This window comes from Thermobia domestica, chromosome 6 (genome assembly GCF_964235325.1).
Source record: "Thermobia domestica chromosome 6, izTheDome1.hap1.1, whole genome shotgun sequence".
NCBI lineage: Eukaryota > Metazoa > Arthropoda > Insecta > Zygentoma > Lepismatidae > Thermobia > Thermobia domestica.
In genome coordinates this window covers 257,696,673-257,719,995 of record NC_137459.1, presented here as the reverse complement: position 1 = coordinate 257,719,995, position 23,323 = coordinate 257,696,673, and the positions used below count along the sequence as shown (strand labels likewise).

Genomic DNA, 23,323 nt, shown 5'->3' with positions numbered 1-23,323 from the left:
GGTGACCACGGTGCAGTTGAAGACCCTGAAGAAAAAGAATTTTCATATATGCTTTCAATCATGGAATCAACGTTGAAATAAGTGCGTCCCAATCCAAGGGTAGTCCTTGGAAGGAGACTGATCTATATTTGGCGTATGTTTATTACTTTGTTCGCAATAAAATGATTCACTGTAAGTTTAGATCATACCTCGTATATTACTGTAGAAGTACACAAATATTAATGCTCAAATCTAAATATAGTTACGTCCCTTGTCCTTCTTTGAAATAATTAAGTTAATACAATGCAATTTGAAGTTGCAACTAAATCGTCACAATAGTTTTAAGCCTGAGAATTGTCTGTACGCTAGCAACTTCTATTGGAATTAGTCCGTAAGGCAGCGCAGCTAGCGACATAAATTAGCATGACTGTTTACTATTATGAATTAACATAACGTATTGATATGTTTGTCTTTTATTTAAAAAAATATATTTGTTGAAACTCCAGACATACGGGTGTTAAATTTGGCATTTTATGTTTGTTCTTTTAAATGTATAATATAAATATCATTAGTGGAGATGTGAAGAGAAATGAAAAATTTTACGATTTACTCAGATTTTGTGAGCTACTGGAGATAGATTTACAAAATTCAGTACGTAGATAAGGGAAGGCATCGTGCTTCACAAGCCATAAATATTTTATTTGTGAAAAGTTTGTTTTTATATTGAATATATAATCATTCTCACCTTACTCTTTTAATTCCTAAATAATACCCCAAAATGTCTCCATTCCAATCATCTTGCAGTGGAGGAGCCCATGAGGCTCTTAGAGAGTGTTCATCTAAGGGAACTACACTAAGATCTAGAGGATGTCCTGAAGGCACTTCTTGATCAGTTGTCACTACAACTTCACGACTTGGGAGTCCTGGTCCTAACTGATTTTCAGCAACCACTCTGAAGTGATATGTAGTCGCTGGCCGGAGACCACCAACTACAAAAGAATTTTGGGATAGTTCCACTACTTCTTGAGGAGGCTGATTCGTCCATGGCTCTGGAAAACAAAAATAAAGTACATTTAAAATAAACTACGGCTTACGGGTGTGTCAAAATAGTTTGTGTGTTATAAAAAGATTGAATTATATTGTTATGTATTAAAGAAACACAATTAAAAATAGATAGATGATTACCTAGATTGACAGTAATGAATTAAACTGAGATTTGATTTCTATCATGGGTTGTTCCACACTAATGACTGTTTTTATCGTATCATCTGTATTAAACCGGTTTCATAAATAAACATGCATTAAAACCACAGTGCTTTGTGTAAACACCAGAACTACAAGTTAAGAAAACACTTGAATTGATTAGCCGCTTGCTTACATTCATTGTCTGTAACTATTTTGTATTTTAAATTTATTTATGTATTGAGGTGAAATAAATTTTAAGTATGAAGTTTGTACTTATAATTAGTTACTTTAAAATTGGTAACTCAAAACCATGAATTCAACTTAGTACCATACAGTATTTTCCAATCTACTTTCCTTACTTGCTTATTAACTACAAATAGCGAGCTGAGACATTACCAGTCTCTCAGTGTTCCGATACCAAGTCACAAAATGATTGGTTGAGTGAATATTGAAATTACTTTGTTTGTTCGTAAAAACTATATATAATCAAATTGACCCATCATTTGCAAAAAATGTTATGCAAACCCTCTTATATACCCACTGGTAATATTTCCAATAGACAGTTGTTCGAGACAAACAAATGATTTTTCTAATTCGTAAAATCCTGCATATAAAAATGAAGGAATATGACATTTGAAAGAAAAGGTAAAATTAAGTTAATTATAATTACTCACCTGTATCTTTTCTGAATTGAACAAAATACTTTTTAATAGGACTGTTTCCATCGTGCATTGGCTGGTTCCAAATTATTGTTACTGTTCGACTGCTGTGTTCCAAAACTTTAACATCCAAAGGAGCATCCGGTATATCTAAATGTAAAGAAATGAAAAGTAAATATATAAATAACTAGCTGAAATGCAAGTTCTCCTCATGAGGAAAATATATTTATGGGAAGTACTTGAATATTTTCTCCCGTATGAGAGTGGTTTAATAAGTGTCTTGCTTTCGTATTGCGGACTTATAATGTACAAATGGAAACCATTATTTTAATTTTATCAAAATTTTTGTTTAGTTCAATCATGTAGATTTCTTAGTTTTTTTCTATCCGCTTGTTAAGTTGTTCATATCAGCTGGAAAAGTATAGCGTTATGTCTACATGTGTGTAATATGCTGTTTATCTCCTTTGTATAAGTTCCTTGTCATGTAAAACTGTGTATGCATCAAATTGTAACAAACTGTAAAACCTTCCTAGTTATGTTGATGAACATATATTTCTCAAACGGACATTTTCCCGCACACGTCGAGATTTTTGATTTGAGACATTACTAAAAACTGAAATGAAATCTTGAAGTTTTACGTCCCACGATTATGCCGCTTAGGCTAAATCAGACGGCGATGATGAAAAATGAGTGAAATGGTGTAATGAAGAAAGTGAGAGGGAACGGGAGAGCCCCGAGGAAACCCACGCACACTGGTTTGTCCCCCACAAAGTTCACTTGGAGCGAGCTGGGATCGCAATCACTCACCCACTTCCAGTTCACAGTCCCAAGATTCCAAGATATAAGCTATGAATTTTACAAAACTGGATACGTTACAGGTTCAAAACGCTGTTCCCTATTAACACTGATTACTGTTGGAATTTAAGCATCTGTAGTTTCCTTCTCATATAGCTGTTTCGAGGATCCTTAAGGTGCTGTATTGATAGGATTGTATGCACTTTTCAAGCTTGATTTAACAACAGTTACTTCATTGACTCCCTCATCCACAACAATAACTCTAACACTGTGCCCACATTCACAGCCCTATTTTGATCATGTTTCTGGTTCACGTTGAATCGACTGAAATGGTAGAAAACAATGCCAATAATTTCGCCTGTTCAAAATTTCCACCATCCGTAACTACTTAACACATAAGGGTTGGTAAAAACTAACTTCATATTTGAATTTCTGGGAATAAGCTAGCCTAAACTGATATGCCACATGATTTCCTTCCCGTTTCTTTATTTTCGATAGCTTCAATATGACAACTTTTAAGATGGCCGACATGATGCACAATATACCTATTCCGAAGAGCTTCACACTCGATGCTGACACCTCAAATTTTACCTCAATTCCTCCCCTCGTTTCAAAATTACATAATGTTTAAATGCACTTTCTGCGTCCTATATTCGAACTTTGGATCCTTTTATCTCCGGCCTGTTTACGGTCTCCCGCAAAAAACTTGTTTTTCTCGGTTTCTTTGGATGCTGCATTCGATGATAGCAAGCATTTTCAGAAATGGAATTGTCAAAAAAATGGTCCCTTGTAAGTACAGACTAAAAAAAGGACTATAAGATGTAAAACATTGTTGAGTTGATTGATTGCTATTAATATCATCATCAAAATAATGTCATTTTCGCTTAAATTGAAGGTAAATATATTTATTTAATTAAACTTCCTTTGGTCTAAGATTTTGCTTTTAGTTCTTAGTTAGTGACAATATCTTTTACAGATTTCGCATTAGAAACACGTAAGGGAAGATAATTTAGTTAGTTAGTTACTTCATTATTATTATTCTCGAAGATTAACTCAGATGAAATCAGTCAGAGATGAAATTTCCTTAATTTCGAGCAGGCTACCGTCTAGTCTACTGCTTAGTTAATATAATGTATTTGGTTGCGCACTTCTCACGGTTATGCCCTTAGGGTAATAGAGACCGATCTGCATGGGAATCGAACCTGTTACAACTCAAATTTCCGGTCAGTAGTGAAGAACAAATTCTTAACTAGTCTATTTACACACCAGGGCTTACCTTGCACTGTTAATATTGTAACAGCTTGATCTTGACCAAATTGATTTGATGCTACACAAATGTAACGTCCTGAATCATCAGCGTCGACATTTCGAATTGTTAGTTCTGAGAATATGGGCTCCTCTTCTGTGCGTTCTTTCTCGTGATATCTACAAGAAAGAAGATAAACTACTTATATTGCTGTTTTTTTAGCATTTGAAATGATGAATAATAAACAATTAATAGTCTACGCTCTTAGATTTCCAAACTATGTCATGCGTAAGTAAGGTGACTCTTATAGAAAGACTCTATGCTAAGTAGATCGACAGACATTACTGTGAAAACGGTAAAGTGTTAAACGACTTCTTGATGCGGGTTCATCTCTCCCCAAAATTGACTCAATCCTCAAACTTACTCCTCTATTGACACTAAAAGTAGTATTCAGCATTAGATTCCCATAACTTGGAAGTCCACCGTAGAATCACAGCCTAAACAACGAAACCTATTGTACTTTATGTAAACGATCTTCTAGGTAGTAATATGACTATTTCGAATGTTAGTACTTCAAGTAACTTTCTTTGAAAAAGTCGTTCTTCTTTCAGTTACTAAGTAAGTACAGTACTGGAAACTTATCGCCAGGGATTTTGATTCTGATTGGTTGAAGTTAGTAAGTAGGCGTGTCTTAATTCATCTTATAGTATAATTAATAAAAATGACAACTGTGATAATTTAAATAGTAGAATGATTTTTTTTAATATCAGGTAAATGAATTGTTATACGAATCATAAAAAGCATAAAATTAATTTATTTGTCAGCTATGCATAACAAAAAAGTAAATATTGGAAATAATTTTAATTAGTTGTTTGAAGGAATCAAGACAAATATAGAGAAACGGAATTTTGAATAATATCCGATTGCCATTGATGAACATAATCGGTGATAGTATGAGAAAATATAATCAGTGTAACGTTATTAGAATGTTCTCGACAAAATTGAGTTGAATCCGTGCTTGTGCTATTATAGAGTACAAATATCTAAACTTAATAGGCCTGTAAAATCAATAAATTCATTCTAATTATATATATCGTTATTTTAATTAATATAGCAAGTATTTTAATTCTATTTGATAATTGAAAATTCGAAAAAATAACAACTGCTTGTTTCAAATACTTCAGGAAAATAAGATTTTAAGTTATTTTAAATTGTAAATAATTTGTTGAATGTCGAAATGTATTCCTTTTAAAAGATTCATTTGTCTATATGGACATCTGACCGCCTATAAACGAGCTTTGAAAAGCGAAAGACTTACGCAGCTCTTTGTTGACAAAAAAATGGTAAAACAGAAATTTGGAGCGGAAAACAAAAGGAAGAGATGTGGGATTGTAATGTGGAGATGACTGCAATTATTAACTAGTTAAATAACGTTGTGTAGCAGTAAATTAAATTGTTTTGTAATAATAAAAAACATAAGATAAAAGAAATGGTGCTAATATCATTTATATCTTTGGAATATATGTATTAGGAAATCTATAGAATTAGTTATATTAAGCAGTCATTTTTGTCAGCGTATTGTCTTATTTATAATTATTAAAAAAACGCAGATATAATTATGTGACAGCTTGTACGATTGATTCTGTATTTGTTTTCTTTAAAGAAAGTAAGTTTAAAGATCTTATTTGTCTGTGTATGTATGTGTGTACGATCTCCAGATGCCCCGCAGGGCATAAGACTCTTTAAGTTGAATCATTTTCTCTTTTACCAAAACTTCTTTCGTATCTGATATTATATATGAGAATTTATAGTTGGGATACTGTGACTAAATTATATAGTACGTGGAACTTTGTGATTATGTGTAATTAAACAATGATAATATATATATCAGTGATTTTATTCTGAACTAAACAATTAATTCGTGTTGAATTGGGAAAATACCTACAGAACTATATTGTTTGGTTGAGGAAAGCGACGTAGGCATTTGCATCTTTAAGTTCCTCGTCTTGTAATTATGCTTTCAAGCAACTTATTGAATAAGTGTTGTATGATTAGGTGTGTTATTCATGTACACCAGAGAAAGTGGTTTAGAAATAAAATTGGAATGGATTTAAAATTAGCATGTTTTTCAGCTGCGAGGATTGCACCCATTGACTTAATAGTAAGGTGGAATTGTACCAGGAATCGAAACCTGGTCCCCAACTTTAAGAACCTGCCCTAACCACATAATCAGTGGAGTTGAAGTGCATTTGAGTATGAATTCTATGAAGTGTATTCCCGTGTATTACAGATGTTATACGAGACAGGAGATCCGAATCGCGTGAACTCCACCTGGAATCAAACTGATAATCATTCAGGCTGAAGGTGTTTACCTCGGTGGACTGTTGATGTACTTGACTACAGCTTGTTTAGAATATTAACGTCTCGTTTCAACACTGAGGTTATACGAGACAGACTATTCTAATAACATGAGCCATACCGGAAGTCAAACTTGCTACCTATGCACCAAAAGCGCGATCGTGCGCCAATAAATTAGCCTGATAGATTAAACAGTATGGGGAGCAAGAAATAGTACCGTGAATATAAACTTTCATGGGAGAGAGAGAGGATAAATTTATTGTGTGGTCTTGAAGAGAAATTTAGCGTGTTTCGTGGGCAATACTAAAAAGTAAATAGTTGGTTGAATAAGAATGTGAGAGGAAACTGAAGAACTCCAAGAAACTCACGAAATGTTTTCTAACACAAAGTCACACGGTCTAGGATCGACCAGGAATCCCTTGTGTCAGAGGTGAGTTATCTACCACTGGGCTACCATATCACCATTCTAAGACACATACAAGATTCTATATGTAAAAATAAAAAAAAACATTTTATACAATCGCAAGTAAAAACTTTATCTGACATAAGCGCTTCACGTAGTCTTCGTGCTGTTGTGTACTCTTTTGTGTTGGTAAATAAAGCATTATTCTACTAACATTGCAAGGGAGAACTGAAGAATGTGATGTATGAGAAAACTGAGAAAACAATAAAATATCCTTGGTGATAAATGGTATTCTCTAATATTGAAAATAAAATTGAATTGTTTACTTGCACACAATTTCTATTCGAAGAATGAGTAAAAGACTCCATATAATTCTTTAATAAACCGTTGAAAATGAAGCTGATCCTAATCTTTTGTTAAGGATTATAAATCAATTATTCGGCGGACCAATTAAATCAATTAGTAAGTATGAAGAGAAAAAGATGTCCTTGCTTTCTTGTCCGCAATTTTTAAAAAAATGTAGATATCACCTAGAGTAGATAACTAACATGCCTCTATAGAAGTGTTGGTTTCATATTACCGCTATCCAGTATTGATATTCTGTATGATTAAATAAATTTTGTCGCTAAGGCTTTTATATATGAATATATGAATATATGTATGGATTTTCTAACAATGAATCCAAAACATTAAAATAACTGTAAGATAGATATTGTTTTCCTAAGTAAGCATTAGTTAAACAGTGTTCATATTTGGTCAACAATAAATAAACATAAAAATATTACGTATTCTGTTAGTCGACTTCCTACATCAACTATTACTAGCAAGTATTATGACAATCTATTACAACAGCTACACGAGGTCATTAATACGAAAACGCATTATATTTATAATTTTTGTTCACATTAGCAAAGTCACATGTTCCAAGTTTTTTTTTTGTAAAATTGAGTACCTTAGAATTCCAATTATTGTGGTATTCCACTTATTGATTTGAGTTGGCTCCCCTGACTAATACCTGCCAAATTTGAAGAAGTGCCTCAAGGGACATCCTTTGAGAACAATTCTAACGTACCACATGTTATGAAGGTCTGGTGTGAAACACAGTCAATAGGAATTTTATATAAAAAAATGTTAGAAAGTTATAACATTGGTATATCAAGTTTACCACTCCCAAGGAAAACATATTAAATAACTTTTTACTTTCATTTTTGTAGCTTTAGTCTTTCTTGACAAAAACATGAATTTTTCGCACCTACTCGTACAACGAGAAACGTCCTTCTTACACCGATGACGAATTAGTTTTGCAAATAAATCCAGATTAAAACAATTAATAGAATTATCATCTTCCATAACAATGAATCGATAACAAGTTGACAGATATTGCATTCGCGTCAACTTAGTGAGGGTAAAATTGAAGATAGATGAGAATAAATTTGGTTTTGAAAATTAGAAAGTAGATTCAGTAATAATAAATGCTATCTCTGCGATGTTAATCCTCTATAAATAGTTACCATATGAAAAGCTAAAGAGTGTTTCTTCACATGTCAAAATGTAACTCAGAATCCTCCAATTGTCTTTAAGGCTTAATAATAAAAATATAACATTGATAATAGAAACATTACAAATAACGAATAAATATGGGAAAGACATGATACTGAATAAACAATGCTAAATGTGACAGAAAACAAAAAAAAGATGGAGTGAAAGAAACAATCAAGAATGTATAGACAAGTGAGAAGATTTAAAATAGGTTTAACTTTGAATGGTCATGTAATGAAAGAAGAGTGACTATAACCATAACTGTGATGATAATAGAACCTCTTAGGAAGAGATGTCTAGAAGAATGACATCCACGAAAAAAGGTCTGACGAATACTGTGTCTTCTATGTAGAATACTCATCAACACGCTCATCCACGTAATTATAAATATGAGAATGAATGTAGAAGATCTAATATAAAACAGGTACTTTTACAAACTAAAATATGTAACAATAACTAAAATATGTAACAAGAAAATATGAAATTACAGTGTTACACCATTAGTAGATGCTATAAAATGTTCGAGTAGAAGGTTTTGTTCAATAGAAGAAAATAAAACGAAAAAAAATCTAAATACTATACCATAGATAAAGATTCACACATACACACACGCAAACTTTTCGTGTCTCTAAGCAAATAAAAGTTATACTACCAATCCGTTTGTGAACCAAATAGTGTTTTTCCAACGATTGTGAATAACTACCTCCGCCAAAGAGTTCGTAATATATCAATAATATATAAATAGTCTATCTCTCTTAGAATGATGTTAATATTTATCTTCACATAAGGTAGCATATTGTTCCCGTTAAATTCATAAAGATTCACATTTAAACGATGTATAACAATACTTATTTAGTAGAATGACTGTCATCATACATATTCTATCATTATTAATAGGTCATTTAGCGAGACTGAGAAATTTTCCAAATACTAGGGCACTCAGCCAACTAACATCTTCAATTTTGACGCGAGTTATCAAATACAATTCATTAATTCTTTTCATTCGCGCAACTTTATTAGCTTTACCATTATACAATTGCTTTTTAACGAAGGTTTCAAGCATTTTCTCTTCCACCTACCAAGTGTAAGTTCTTTTATCTTTCCTACCATTTCCAAAAGACCTTGATTCGTTTCCCGCCCTACTCATCTAATTCTCACCATTCTTCTCCACACCCACATTCTTAACCTTGTATTAGTTTAGCGTTGCATTTGTTTAACGTCCATGTTTCTATTCACAGAAAGCAATTTATTATTCATTTTCCAACTCTTTAGTCAAGGACCCACGAAATAAACTTTTCTTCCTACTAATTGTTTCTTTGCCATTCTTCAAAATTTTCTCAATAAATGCCTTTCAAATGTTATGTAACCCAACATAGTTACTGTGCATTCCAAATGTGTATTGCTCTAGGATATAAAGGAAAAAGGTGGTACTTATTTTTCCCTTCCAACAAAAGTAGTTCAAACAAAATATTAATATGTAATACAATTAATAGAAAAAAAAACTTGATTAGATTAAATATATTGTGATTTTCACTAAAATTATATATTATATACGTGATATGAATTTCAAGATTATAAATAAAAGTTACACAATATATATATTGTTCATACTTTACTTGCAAATAGTTCGTTTCAGTTCCCAGATGTAAAAGGAATATGTAATTTGCTTTTATGTTATACAACCTTTAATGTTTTACACACATTGAGGATGCATATCCCTGCAGGATGCAACGTATAACAAAAGCCAGCAGTAAACAATATAATAAATAGAATATATTTTTTCTTTTCTTTAACATGTAATCCTTTATATGTGTTCTTCAGCAACCTTTTAGAACTTTATTACACGTCAAAAGTGTTGTTAATTTTCTCTACATTACATAATATAAAACTATACATCTTACCAACAACAGTTCTTAAAGGGGGACAAGTTTTTTCCACTTGTAAATAGTCATTTCTTATGAGTCCCCATTATTGTTTGCTTTCCAGTTTATAGTTCGTCTTTTCTTAATCCAGGACATATTTGTATTTTATAATAGCACAAACCGGGATTTAATTTAATTTCCGTCTCCTTTATCCTAGCCGGCATAATCATGAGACGTAAAACTGAAAGATTTCATTTTAATTCAATTTCGTCGAGATATTCTAATAACGGTAAACTAATTATATTTTCTGATACTACCACCAATTTTTATCATCAACATCAACCGGACATCATTCAAAATTCCATTTCACGATATTTATTTTTATTTTATCAAAGAGTAATTAATGTTTTTATATTTATTTTTTCTTATGCATAACCGACAAATAAATCAATTTCATGCTTACTATCATTTGTAAAACAATTAACTTATCTGTCAAAGTTTTAACTCATTCTACTATTTTAATTATCATAGCTGTCATTTTTATTAACTATACTATAAGATGAATTAAGATACAGTTGATCATTAATTTCAACCAATCAGAATCAAAATTTCTGGAGATAAGCTTTAGGGCTTTTAATACAAAATTATACATTTTTGTCTTCCCCGCAAGAGTTACTATGCTTCCTATTAATGTCATAGTACTTGTCTAAGTTACTTCACAAATATCAGGTCTAAGGAAATTACGAAGAGTAATTACTTAGAAATAGTCTTCAGGTCATACCTAATTGGTTATTCTTAAATTCTAGCGAATCAATCTTGTCTTGAAGTGTTGAACAAAAAATTATAACGGGTTTGTGATGGGTAGGTAGATTACAAGGCTTTCTACAATGTTTGTCCGAAGACCTAATAACGTCCTTTAATACCGTATTGAGTTGTAGTATTAAGGAATAGGAGATTCTTAGGGTCCAGCGCAGCCAAGGAAAAAGGCTAAACTTGTTTCAGGGTCCAGAGTAACCAATAGAGCGATATGAGACTCTCAGAGCTCAGGACAGGCAAGAGACTGCAGAAGCCAAAAGATTGGTTTGTCTGTCTCTTAGGGCCCAGAGCAACCAAGAGAGTGGTAGGAGGTTATCAGAGCACACTGAAGCAAAGATATAGGGATAAGTAGTTCTGAGGGCACAATTCAGCCAAGAGAGGAGAGGTATGGTTAAGCTAGGCAGATTGATATTGTCCAGTGTGGTGCGGCTTCTCTTATACCAAAACTTTGTGTGCCCTCGACCTTATTCGTGGGTGGTGCTGTTGTAATAATCCTTCAAGTCCATGTCAGGTCTTGACACTTGTCGTCTGCTTGATGTTGTTGTTTATCTTCAGCGCGTGGATCTTCGGCACATGGAGAGGACATTACAATATTTGTGTTTGCAGAAACAATTGTTATATATTGTTCTATGTATATCGTAATGTAGTATACTCTTTTATTTGGACACCTTTCAATTTGGTCACATATCTGTTTGGCTACAGTTTAATCGTGAGGGAATACACACTTATTTTAACTCCTTAAAATTAACATTATCTATAAAATAACAGAGGATAAGTTATACATACTGTACCTAGGTATATTATGTTAATTGTATGTTGTATCTCACGAAAAACGTAGAAATTACTACATCGTTTCATTCTCATGTAATAAGAAGATGGCCAAGATTGAAAACTAATTAACTTAACATTTTACTGTATTTAACTTATATTTTCAATTTTTCTATACTATTCCACATGGGAAGCTATTTATGAAAGAACATTGAATAGTTCACTATAGAAAAGACGTTTTATTTTATTTGTCGAGAACTTTATTTACTTGTAAGGTTTGGAGATCTTGTAAATGATAATTGAGTTGAAAGCTGGTTCGTCAATGTGGAAGTGTGGCACTAATTCTACTTAATTGATTTGAAGACACGTGGAGTATGCAGTGAAAAAATGGAACAGACACGGCCTAAGTGTACTCGAACAAATTTAATTGGATTAAAGTCGAGAAGAGTGCGTTGGAAGCGAAAGAAGATGATATAGAATGGAAAATTTCTCGTTGTATTGTCTTCACTCCAAAAATCCAATTTGTAGAAGTGTTTAATATTAAGCAGTCTTGGAGTTCCTTTTTTTAAAAAATCTCTTCTAAAATTTCTTTTTCTAACGAACGTTTAGATTCACGTAACTTCAAGCTACTTGCGAAACGCGAAAAGAGAAAAATATATACTCACACTTATCCTTGAGTATATGGCTTCGAAAACAGATAGATTAGGCTCCTGGAAACAGTGATAATCAATTACACGCTATAAATCCTTTCTATAACTTCTTCATTGTTTCATTAACCACCAGCGCTTGTCACATCTTACTTGGAATTTTGTTTTAGTTTTCTTATTTTTTATATATTCCTCAAATTTTGTCAGCATCTTATGTCGTTACGTAATATAATGGTCTTCAAATATTAACAAAGGCTCTGGATTGTTCATAGAAGGGGTAGCTTCGAGCACAGTCAACTTCTAACAGCCTGTTAATTACTATGTGCTGGTATCTACATAGTATGGTGGTTAAGAGCATTTTAACGAATATACACGATCCACGATAGTAGTTTCTCGCTCAACTTCGGTTAATCAAATCTAAATGTCCTATGTGTATAATGATTAAAAAAAATCATATGACATTTTTCATAATGCATTTTTTCATAAGTAATTAATGTGGCACCAAGAAGTTTGTTCATAGTTTAAAAATCAATTTGTCATTAACGGCCCTACAATAAGTTATTAATTTCTCTCAAATCTGGAAGTTTCTGCACACACATACACAAAATAAACGTTATTTTGTTTTTAAACAAAAAGCAAAACAGTATGTCTGTTTATTTTGAAGACACCTGTAGGAGAACTCCTGATCAACTGAGTGATCCAACGCAAACATAAATCTGCTTGAGCTGGAAAATTGAAATTTAGCGAGTACGTAGAACTTGGTGTGTATAGTACCACTAAGGAAGAATTTGTTTGGAAGTTCAATGAGGACCAGAGGAGAGGTTAGAGGTTGCAATTATTATAATATCATGTCCATATCTCGGAATCCCTTAAGGCTAGAAATCAATTGAAATGAAATCTTTAAGTCCCACGGGTATGCCGGCTAGGCTAAAGGAGACGGTGATGATGAAAAATGAATGCAATGGTGGAATGAATAAAGTACGAGAAAACGGAAGAACCCAGAGAAAACCCACGAACATGGTGTTTGTCCACCACAAAGCCCATTTGAAGCGAGCTGGAGTCGAGCCAGGAACATCACGCACCATAGGTGAACGCTCTATCACTGAGCCACCGTGCCCCTTCCCTTAAGGTTAGAGATATGAAACTTGGTATTTAGATTTGAAATATTTTACATTTACTGAAATTCAACCAGGACAAATTAGGTATTTTCAAATTAACTAAAACTGTACAATAAGGATTTGTGATTAAAAAGATTACATTAAAAGATATGATTTTTCATAAATCATCTTCAATAGTTATTGAGCTCCATTAAGGAAAATAGTGTAATAATTTTCGTGTGACGTTCGAGCCTTTTGTCCATGTTTTGGCAATACTTCAAGTCGTAGGTAAGTTTTGGAATTACTTAATAGATAATTTTCTTATAAACTATTTAATAATTAAGATTTTTGTCGTTTCTTTTTATATTAATAATCACTAAATTAACCGATTTCTTACTTAAATTGAAATTCGTGAAACTAATCTTTGGAAGGTATTCAGTGCACTTCCATAATAACATAAATTCTGATAAAAGGTTCTAAACGGTACTATTTGGAATTATAACTAACATAACAATAAATCGATAAATAGTTAGTAATCGTGTGCAAATTGACAAAGTTTCTTCCAGAAAGAAATTATTACGTTGTTAGTCTGTTTAAAGTGTGAATTTTGTAATAAACATGCTACTAGGATATTAAATAATTCATTTTCAGTGAAAATATTGATTCATTTTAAGGTTAGTAAATAAGTATCTAATGAAATAATATTGCAGTTTTTAGATTCCAAAGCGAGTACGATTAATAACTTAACATACGATTTATACTTTAAAAATGAATTGTTATGGACTTTAAATTCAGTCTCAGAGAACTAATGACTGTAAAATGAGTTTGAAACAACTCCGTTTTAGAAGGGATTTTAAAACAAAAATTATAAGTACATGCAGATGATCAGATATCGCCATTGTTTTATATGTTGGACAGCTTCTAACTGTAAGCCCATATCTAGAAATATATTATGGTAAGTTAAACCAATTTTGGCATTTTAAGTTTAATTCCATTTTGTTTACCGCTTGAACTGTTAATCTTTCAAATAAATTCTTACAGAGTAAATTCTTCCCATCTATCATTTGACACTAGGAGTTCTAATTTTACTGACGTTACAGTAATTAAAGCATTTCTGCAGTACAGTGCGATCCATAAAATTAAAGGAAATTTCTTGCTGTTAAAAGAATGCGTATTTTGGGTGATTAACTGCCTTAACAATAAGATATTCAATAAGAATAAATATTTCAAGGAATAAAATGAATTACAACTTAGAAATTTACTTGAATCTAAACTATCTTGAACCAAATCATTTTCGCAGGTTATCGGAACTCCTCAACTATAAGACGTGGAGCTTGGAATTTGCAAAGCTTCTGCTTGATTCTTAGGCTCTAGATTAGATGGAAGTTTGCAAATCCCAACTCATCGAGGAGATTGTAGGTTTTATTTTCACCAGATTATAAAAACTATTGAGTGCACAACCATTAAATTCTATTTATGTTGTTCACTTTTATTCAACATCGAAGACGAAGAGAAATGTAACGCAGGAAGAGCAAGGTATGAAAATATTGTATGCAGTAACACGCGGAAGCATGTGCTAATTTGGAATAATTAAACACTCAGCCAGGCAGAAGCTTGGTGATAATGTACAAAGTGTGCATGAACAGCCACACACGTGACGGTGTAAATGGAGTAATTATTAATTATTATTTTCAGTTTTCAAAGAACGGAGACTTCTGCTAGTGTATGCATAATTGAAAGAACAATGTCTATGCGTCTTTCTATTTAACTAAGAATCAAAAATTATGTACGATGTTTGCCAATCCTATTCCAATTTCAGATAACGTATATTTATTTCTATAAAAGAAACTAGGAACATTCTATCCATTAAAGAGAAGATTTGCGATATATATTCTAAATATTCTAAATATTCGAGCGACTTTCAGTTCGCAAATTCTACGTGGAATGAAGCTTGGTAAGGAGTTGTGAGGGATATATGATGCATTCTTTTTTTAAATAATCTATAAAGTATTAGGTAATTGTTTTCTAGTTTAAATTTTATATGTAAAATACATATTTTTGGATATTTTATTTGTTGGATACTTTTATAATGGTTGTTTCCAGCTATATATTTTTACTTACATGTAACATTTCCCAAGTGTAACACTCCGATTTTGATAAAATTTGGCAGGTAGATACTACACATGAAATAAACGAATACTTGTTTTTTTCTCTCATTTTCTGCGGAAAAAAGTTTCAGAAGGCAAAAGCCTCCACCCAAAGTTTTGAAAGTTGACACCCAAAAACCAAGAAGAACTGGACCGAAATGAATGAAATTGTGCACAGATATTGCATACGTAAAATGAGGGAATACGTGTTTCGTATTTTCCTGAAAAAAAAAAAAAAGTTGAATGGGGAACGGACCCCTAAAAACCTTTGCTCACAAAATATCACTAGTGCTATAAACAGTATGTCACATGTGTCTAAAGGACGAAGAATTGTAGTCAAACTTTGTGCAGAGATAATACGCAAAAAATGAAACGAACACGTGTTTTGTATTTTCTGCGGAAAAATGGTTTTAGAGGCAAAAGACCCCACCCAAAATTTCGAAATTAATACACAAAAAATAATAAAATAAAATGAATTCAAAATATGCTATGCACACGTTTTCTTAATTTTTTCCAGTAGTCAAGCAGGGTTTCATGTATATATTGCTGCTTGGCTGTTCGACTTTACGCTCTGCACACACTTTAGCCTGAGAAACTGCATTAAGTAAATCAGAGTCATTTTACCGCCAGGCAAATTGTTGCAGTTCCTTTATGCGGGCCATAGACGCACATACTTGCCCTACCAACTTGCCATTCTTGTTTCAACATGTTTGTTGGGAGGATTTTTTTTACCCTCACACATACCAACTTGCTGTCCAGCTTAGTACAAGAATGAATCTTAGGAAATAGTCACGTGATTTCTTCCACTGTCTTGATTGGCGGACCTAAATATAAAACAACTAACTTGCATGAACGAGCACATACATGGTAAACATCCATAAATAACGGCAAAAGCATCAGGCATGTTTACAGAAGATTTTGAAAACTTTCAACATGCATGAACGAGACCATACATGATCAACTTGCCTGTGGTTGTATCATTTTTCATGCATGTTGGAGGGTTTCTTCATGCATGTGTTTGCATGTATGAGCCCCACTGAACTTCTGAGAGCATCTTGATACGTCTTTATTCAACACTTTTCTTTGAACTCGGCGCCGTATTCCTCTTCTTCCTTCACCTCTTCTTCTTCTTTCCGACTTTCAGTATGATTCTTGACTAAAGTGGAGGATTAAGGACAAATTGTAGGGGGTGACTATGATAGTGGTTGGGGAAGGTCAACACTGTCCAGAAAGATATAACAAAAGAACGAAGACTTTATCGCAGATAGTGTAATGCATATGTTTACTCTCTCACAGAATGTCGAAACATTTTCCTTACTCTGGAACTCAGAATTTTCCGTTAAAGATTTATTTTGCTAGTTTCCGCTTAATGAAGGGACTTTTACACGTTTTGTACTCCAAAATTTATGGGGCCGTGAAACATTTCCGTTTAAGACAGTTTTCCATTTAATAATGGGTCCGCTGAAGGTAGGTTTTACTGTATTTTTTACACGAAAAATGCAGAAGAAAATATTTGTTATATTAGTAGCAAGATTTTCTTATCACAAATGTTAACCTTCAAAGAAGTTTTAAAATATTTATAAGTATCAACAGAAGTACCAATTCTTTGTATATATATATATATATATATATATATATATATATATATATATATATATATACAGTGGCGTATTTATGATTTTGTTTCGGGAGGGGCTTTGGTAACTTTCTGGGGGGCTTTGCCTGAAAATGTGAAAATTCTGCAAGATATTTCATTAGGGTGTTTCAAAACACTACCGACAACATTTAGGAAATGATACTTGACACCAAGATAAAACAAAGAATATAGACCAACCTGTGTGCACAAATGCTTCCTTTCGGAGTTACAAGGTGCCAAAAACTTGAAAAAATGAAATTTTAACGTCCATAGCTCCAAAACTATAGGACATACCGCAGTCGGGCCAAGACTTCGCTTAGGACCTAGTGTGTGCTCTATCGAAAAATCCGTGTTTCAGAATCCTAAGATACACACGCAACAGTTTTTATAGAAGTAATTTAGCTACAGGCATATAATTTTAAGTAATTGCCAACTAGCTCTATAAAAATTATTGCGGAAGTACCACAGCATTCTAGAACATGGATATTTGGATAGGGCACATACTAGTTCATAAGTGAAGTCTTGACCCGACTGCGGTAGGTCCCATGGTTTATGAGCTGTGGACCTATAAACTTCATTTTTTTATGTTTTCGGCATTGTGCACCCAAGTTGGTCTATACTTTTTGTCTTATCTCGGTGCCAGGAATCACCTCCTAAATGTTGTCAGTGTTGTTTTGAAGCATCCTATATATATATATATATATATATATATATATATATATATATATATATATTTGGTCTAGGAATTAATTCGTGGGGGTGGACAAGAGATGGCGCAACGAACGGAGCGTCCCACAGTTCCGTGTATCCACACATGTGTTGCAAACCCCTGTCATCGCGTATCGTTCGTAGTATAGGGCAGTGGATTAAAGCGTCAACAACACCAGTTTGTAGTTAAGTGAACATGGCGCAATTTGTGCCTGATAAAGTATTTTTGCGGGGTGTCCTGCTGCATTACTTTAACATGCAGAAAAGTGCGACTGAAAGTCATCGTATTTTGGTGGAAGTGTATGGTGACCATGCTCTAGCTGAGCGAACGTGTCAGAAGTGGTTTGCACGGTTTAGAAGTGGTGATTTCGGCTTGGCAGACCAAGAGCGAGCTGGACAGCCAAAAAATTTCAAGACGAAGAATTGACAGCATTGCTCGAGCAGGATTCGTGTCAAACGCAGGAACAACTTGCAGCAGCATTAGGCGTTGATCAAACAACAGTCTCCAAACGCTTGAAAGCCATGGGAATGATTCAAAAGATATCACATTGGGTTCCACATGAATTGAAAGACAGAGACGTTGAAAGACGAAAAAACATTTGCGAATTGCTGCTTCAACGACAGAGCAGAAAGGGGTTTCTGCATCGAATTATTACGGGTGATGAGAAGTGGATCCATTACGAGAACCCTAAACGAAAAAAGGCCTGGGTGAAACCAGGTGAACCAGGTCCATCACAACCAAAACGAGATATTCACTGTGCAAAGGTTATGCTGTGCATATGGTGGGATATGAAAGGTGTGGTGTACTATGAGCTGCTGCAACCGGGTGAAACTATGAATGGAGAACGTTATCGACGACAATTAATGCGTTTGAAGCAAGCTCTGGCCAGAACACGACCAGAATGGGAGAACAGACATGATAAACTTATTGTTCAACATGATAACGCTCGCCCACATGTCGCAAAACCGGTCAAAACCTATTTAGAAAATGACGGATGGGAAGTTTTACCCCACCCGCCGTATTCACCAGACGTTGCTCCTTCGGACTACTTGTTCGATTGCATGAACAACGATTTGATTGGACAGCGGTTTACTTCTTCAGAAGATATCGAAACATGGGTCTCTGACTGGATCGCTTCCAAGGATGAGGACTTCTTTAGCCACGGAATCCGTACATTGCCTGACAGATGGGCGAAAGTGGTGGCTAGCGATGGACAATATTTTTCTTAAGGTATTTATGTATTTTTTGTTTGTACTACAGCTTCAATGTGTGCGTACCAACCGCACGAATTAATTTCTAGACCAAATATATTCCTAGACCAAATATATATATATATATGGACTAGCTGAAATACCAGTTATTCACACGTGGAGAATAAGTTTATGGAAAATATTTTAATATTCTCCACTTTAGAACATCAACTTCAATGATAAAAATACAGAAGATACTCTACTTTTGGTTTTTAGCATAAATATGAAACACTCTACTTCCACAGAATAGGGGAAGGTGGGGCTAGTTGCAACACTTTTCAGGTCTGTTTTTTATTATTCGGAAACTATTATAGATACAAAAACTATATTGAGTGGATTAAAAGGTACATGTCTTAGCTACATATAAAAAAAGCGCAAAACATCGAACGGTACTTTTGATAGCACCAACTTTTTGAACTAAGTCCGATTGTTGAAACTTGCCTCAGCCATGGCGAAAGTTGCAAAACTATCTGGGGTAAGTTGCAACAATCGAACTTGGTTTAAATCTAGTTCCCATCTAGCTATCAAATCAAGTTTCAATTGGCACACGACCAATGAGACCACTTCTCACAACTTATATGCAGAAGAAGGCTGCATCCTCTTCTTCATACGGTTCTTCACGAACCAAACAGATACAATCTTCTGTGGAAGGACTTGAGAATAAATTCTTCTTAGCTACTGATATCACATTTCCACCTTTTTAAATACTTCTTTTCTATTTCGATAGCACTTTTTTTCTGAAGTGTGAGAATAGCACATCTCTTCCTTTTTCGAGCTATTAGTTTTAAAGTTCCAGCTTTTGGATAGGACCGTACATATTCAGGAGAGAAGCCAGGTTTGTCTGGAAGACCACTTGGCCCTGGTACTTGATCATCTGAAGGATTCTGTACTATCATGTTAGATTCATTTGCAGGTGATCCATGAAGCAGACTTTGACTTGCGGTCTGAAGTTCTAACTGAGAAGATGAGGGGAAACAACTACTACTTGGCACTGCAACCAATAAGCCATCACTGTTGTCCTACAATAATAATAATAATAATAATAATAATAATAATAATAATAATAATAATAATACGACAATAATAACAACAACAATCATAATACTGTTTGTTTTATAACCAACAACAATTGTTCATGTAACAATGCTTAACCGGCAAAAATATATTTTTCAATGCCATGGGGCATGTTGCAACAGATGTTGCAATTTACCCCATCGACATGTTTGTACATAAAAACTTTTCTCGCCACTAAATAGCAGGTAACACGCGAACAAAAATATAATGTAATTATACTTCAGTTGTGGTGCTATTTCGATACTACATATTACTTACTGTTGTTAGATATGTGTAAGATGTAGTAAAGAAAGGCAAAAGTAAAAAAAAAAAAAAAAAAAAAAAAAAAAACTTACCTCTACAAAAACAAACTTTCGCCCGCTACGTCTACAGCACCTTTGGACCTCTGTTGTTAAGCTGATCACGAGAGACCTCTTCCGTTTCGTGTTCAAACACGTCACAACACAACACAGTGGAGCCAACGCTAAAGCAGAAAAAGCGCTGTTTCAACGTACCCCGTGTTGCAACATGCCTCACCTTCCTCTACACCTTTAGTCAAATTGATATTAAAAAGCAAACAAGTTGAAGTGGGAACTATCTTCCGAAAGTCATTTCAAATGTATCAGACGATTTTCCTACCTCGGAAACTATGAGTTCAACACAAATCGCAGCGGTTTTTGACATTTTATTTTCACCTACCCCTTCTGCACCCCACTCCTTGCCCATGGTGATAAACTAGGACACAAAGGGCATTTGGAGCTTCACTATTCATTTCAGTGATTCTGAAAAATATGGATTGCACACTAATATCAGTCGTTTTACATTACTTTTACATGCCACTCCTTCCAAGTCCCACCCATTAGGGCAGCGTTTCCCAACCGGTGTTCCGCGGCACACTGGTGTACCGCGAATGGATCGCTGGTGTGCCGCGAGGAAATCGGAACAAAATTATTAATTTTTATAGCAACCAAATTGCAAGACATAGGAAAAAAAAATGTACTTTTTGTATTTCACATTCCTATGGATTTCTACCATGGAAAAAATTACTGTAGACCCTAATTGTAATATATTATTCTACATCTATTACTGCGTAGCAGACAGTATTACGGCTCGTACACATTTCCACGGTTAGCTGCTATGTTACGCTTCAATTGAGAGTCATACTAACACCGAGAAATGGAAGCACTTGTACGGTACGCGTCAAGTGATCGTCCGTAGAACACTCATTCGCACGTGAATGACAGAACAACACTTTGTTCAACGGGTGTGTTTTCACTTCGACGTATCGCAAGCTGTGTGATTGCAATAATATGCACCGTTTTGGTTAAATCAACAAAGTTAAAAGTACAAGACATTTGTTCGTTCGTTCGTTATTTAGTGATCTTCGTTCTTAGTGAAAGGTTGGATACAGTTTTCGAAAAAGAAAGCGTATTTTTAAAAATCTAAGTCATATATTTCATTGCAATTGTTTTCTATTTTAAAATTAGTAAAGAAAATAAGCATAATGAATTAGCATAGGGGAAAACCAGTGATCGAGCTTTCATCTCTATGAGAAGGAGATCAGTAATCACAGAAAAAACACCATGGTACTTTATATTTGCAAATAATAATAATAATAATATCTATGAGTGTGCCGCGAGAATTGAAGTTATACCCGTAGTGTGCCGCAAGTTGAAAAAGGTTGGGAAACGCTGCATTAGGGTGTTGTACTCCCACAGTAGCTTTTCCAGTCATATCTCTACCAAGTTTGGTTAAAAATGGACGTTTGGTTAAAAGTAGACATTCATTCATCCAAATATATGTACAATAGATGTGAGGACAACGCCTTCGTCATTGCCCTGTACATTCACAGTAAAGCTTTCACGCCCGTTCATGCCTATACTTGGGACTAATTGTTGTCGCAATTCTAGCTTAATAGCCTGTTGAACCCAAACTATGGATTGAACACTAATCTCAGTTATTTAAGATATTTTATTTTTCACCCCTTCTCACCCTTTATGCTGGTGGGTGCTGAACTTGGACTTTAACGCTATCGGGGGTATCATTATTAGTCTCAGCGATATGAAAAACTATGGATTAGACAACAATATCGGTCTTTTTCAATTAATTTATGTCATAATTCCCCTCTCGGGAGTACTAATTGGGGCTGAGTTTGAATTTAAACTGTAAACGGTATCGGAAGTGTCACTGTTTATCACAGTGGTTCCCAATATTACCAACTCGACACTAATATAGGTCGCTTTCGATCATTTTATATCTGTTCCCCTTTCCTTCCCCTAGTTGTGCTAGAGTGGGTCTTATCCCTACACTACTCTTTTTCCAAATTATATGTAATAGTGTACCTAGTTAAAAATTCTCTAGGCGTTCCAGAGTTATGGTGTAACACACATACATATACGTACATACTTTATATATATATATATATATATATATATATATATATATATATATATATATATATATATATATATATATATACAGGGTAATTCATAAAAACGTACCAGGCCTATATCGCAGCTAATACTGCACGTAGAGCCTTCAAACAAAAAAATGCATTACCAAATCGTATGTGTAGAATGCAATAAAAGTAGTAGCGAGACCAGTGGCTTCTCGTGAATACCTCCAACGGGGGTCAACTTCAAAATTTGAAATGGAGAGTGGTATAACTGTTGGAATCGTTCGAAAGGACATTAAATGTCATACAACCTTTAGAGGACAAATTTTGTCATATCCTTTCCCATTTATCCGCTAGAGGCGTTGTTGGAGACTTGTATCTGATTACCCGTAGCAGGCCATTATCTCAGCTAATAATGCTCATAAGCCGTCATGCAACTTTTAAAGGACAAACTTTGTTATATCCCTTCCCATTTAGCCGGTAGAGGCGTTGTTGGAGACTTGTATCTGACTACCCGTAGCAGGTCTTTATCTCAGCTAATAATGCACATAGAGCCGTCAAATAAACCAACTACCAAATCGTGTGTGTAGAATGCAATACAAATAGTAGCGACACCTGTGGCGTAGCGTGAACATCTCCAACGGGGGTCATCTGCAAAATTTGACATGGGAACGATTTGGTTGTGCCTCCATTGAAACAAGCGCACAATGGGAGAAACGTCGAGAGGAAACACGTTGGCATATTTCTTCCTCTGTGGCAGCAACACGGTCGCATTACTA

The 23,323-nt window shown here is 34.2% G+C and overlaps 1 protein-coding gene across 1 annotated transcript in view; it reads right to left on the bottom strand.

Moving 5' to 3' along the window:
• Positions 1-23,323, bottom strand: part of LOC145687511 (cell adhesion molecule Dscam1-like) — a 1,370,399-nt gene that overhangs the window by 198,104 nt on the left and 1,148,972 nt on the right. The window contains exons 13-15 of the mRNA XM_081760977.1: positions 3,895-4,043; positions 1,839-1,973; positions 725-1,028 (exon numbers count right to left, since the gene is read on the bottom strand). Of these exons, the coding sequence (XP_081617103.1) occupies positions 725-1,028; positions 1,839-1,973; positions 3,895-4,043 (588 nt within the window). The remainder of the gene's footprint in view (positions 1-724; positions 1,029-1,838; positions 1,974-3,894; positions 4,044-23,323) is intronic.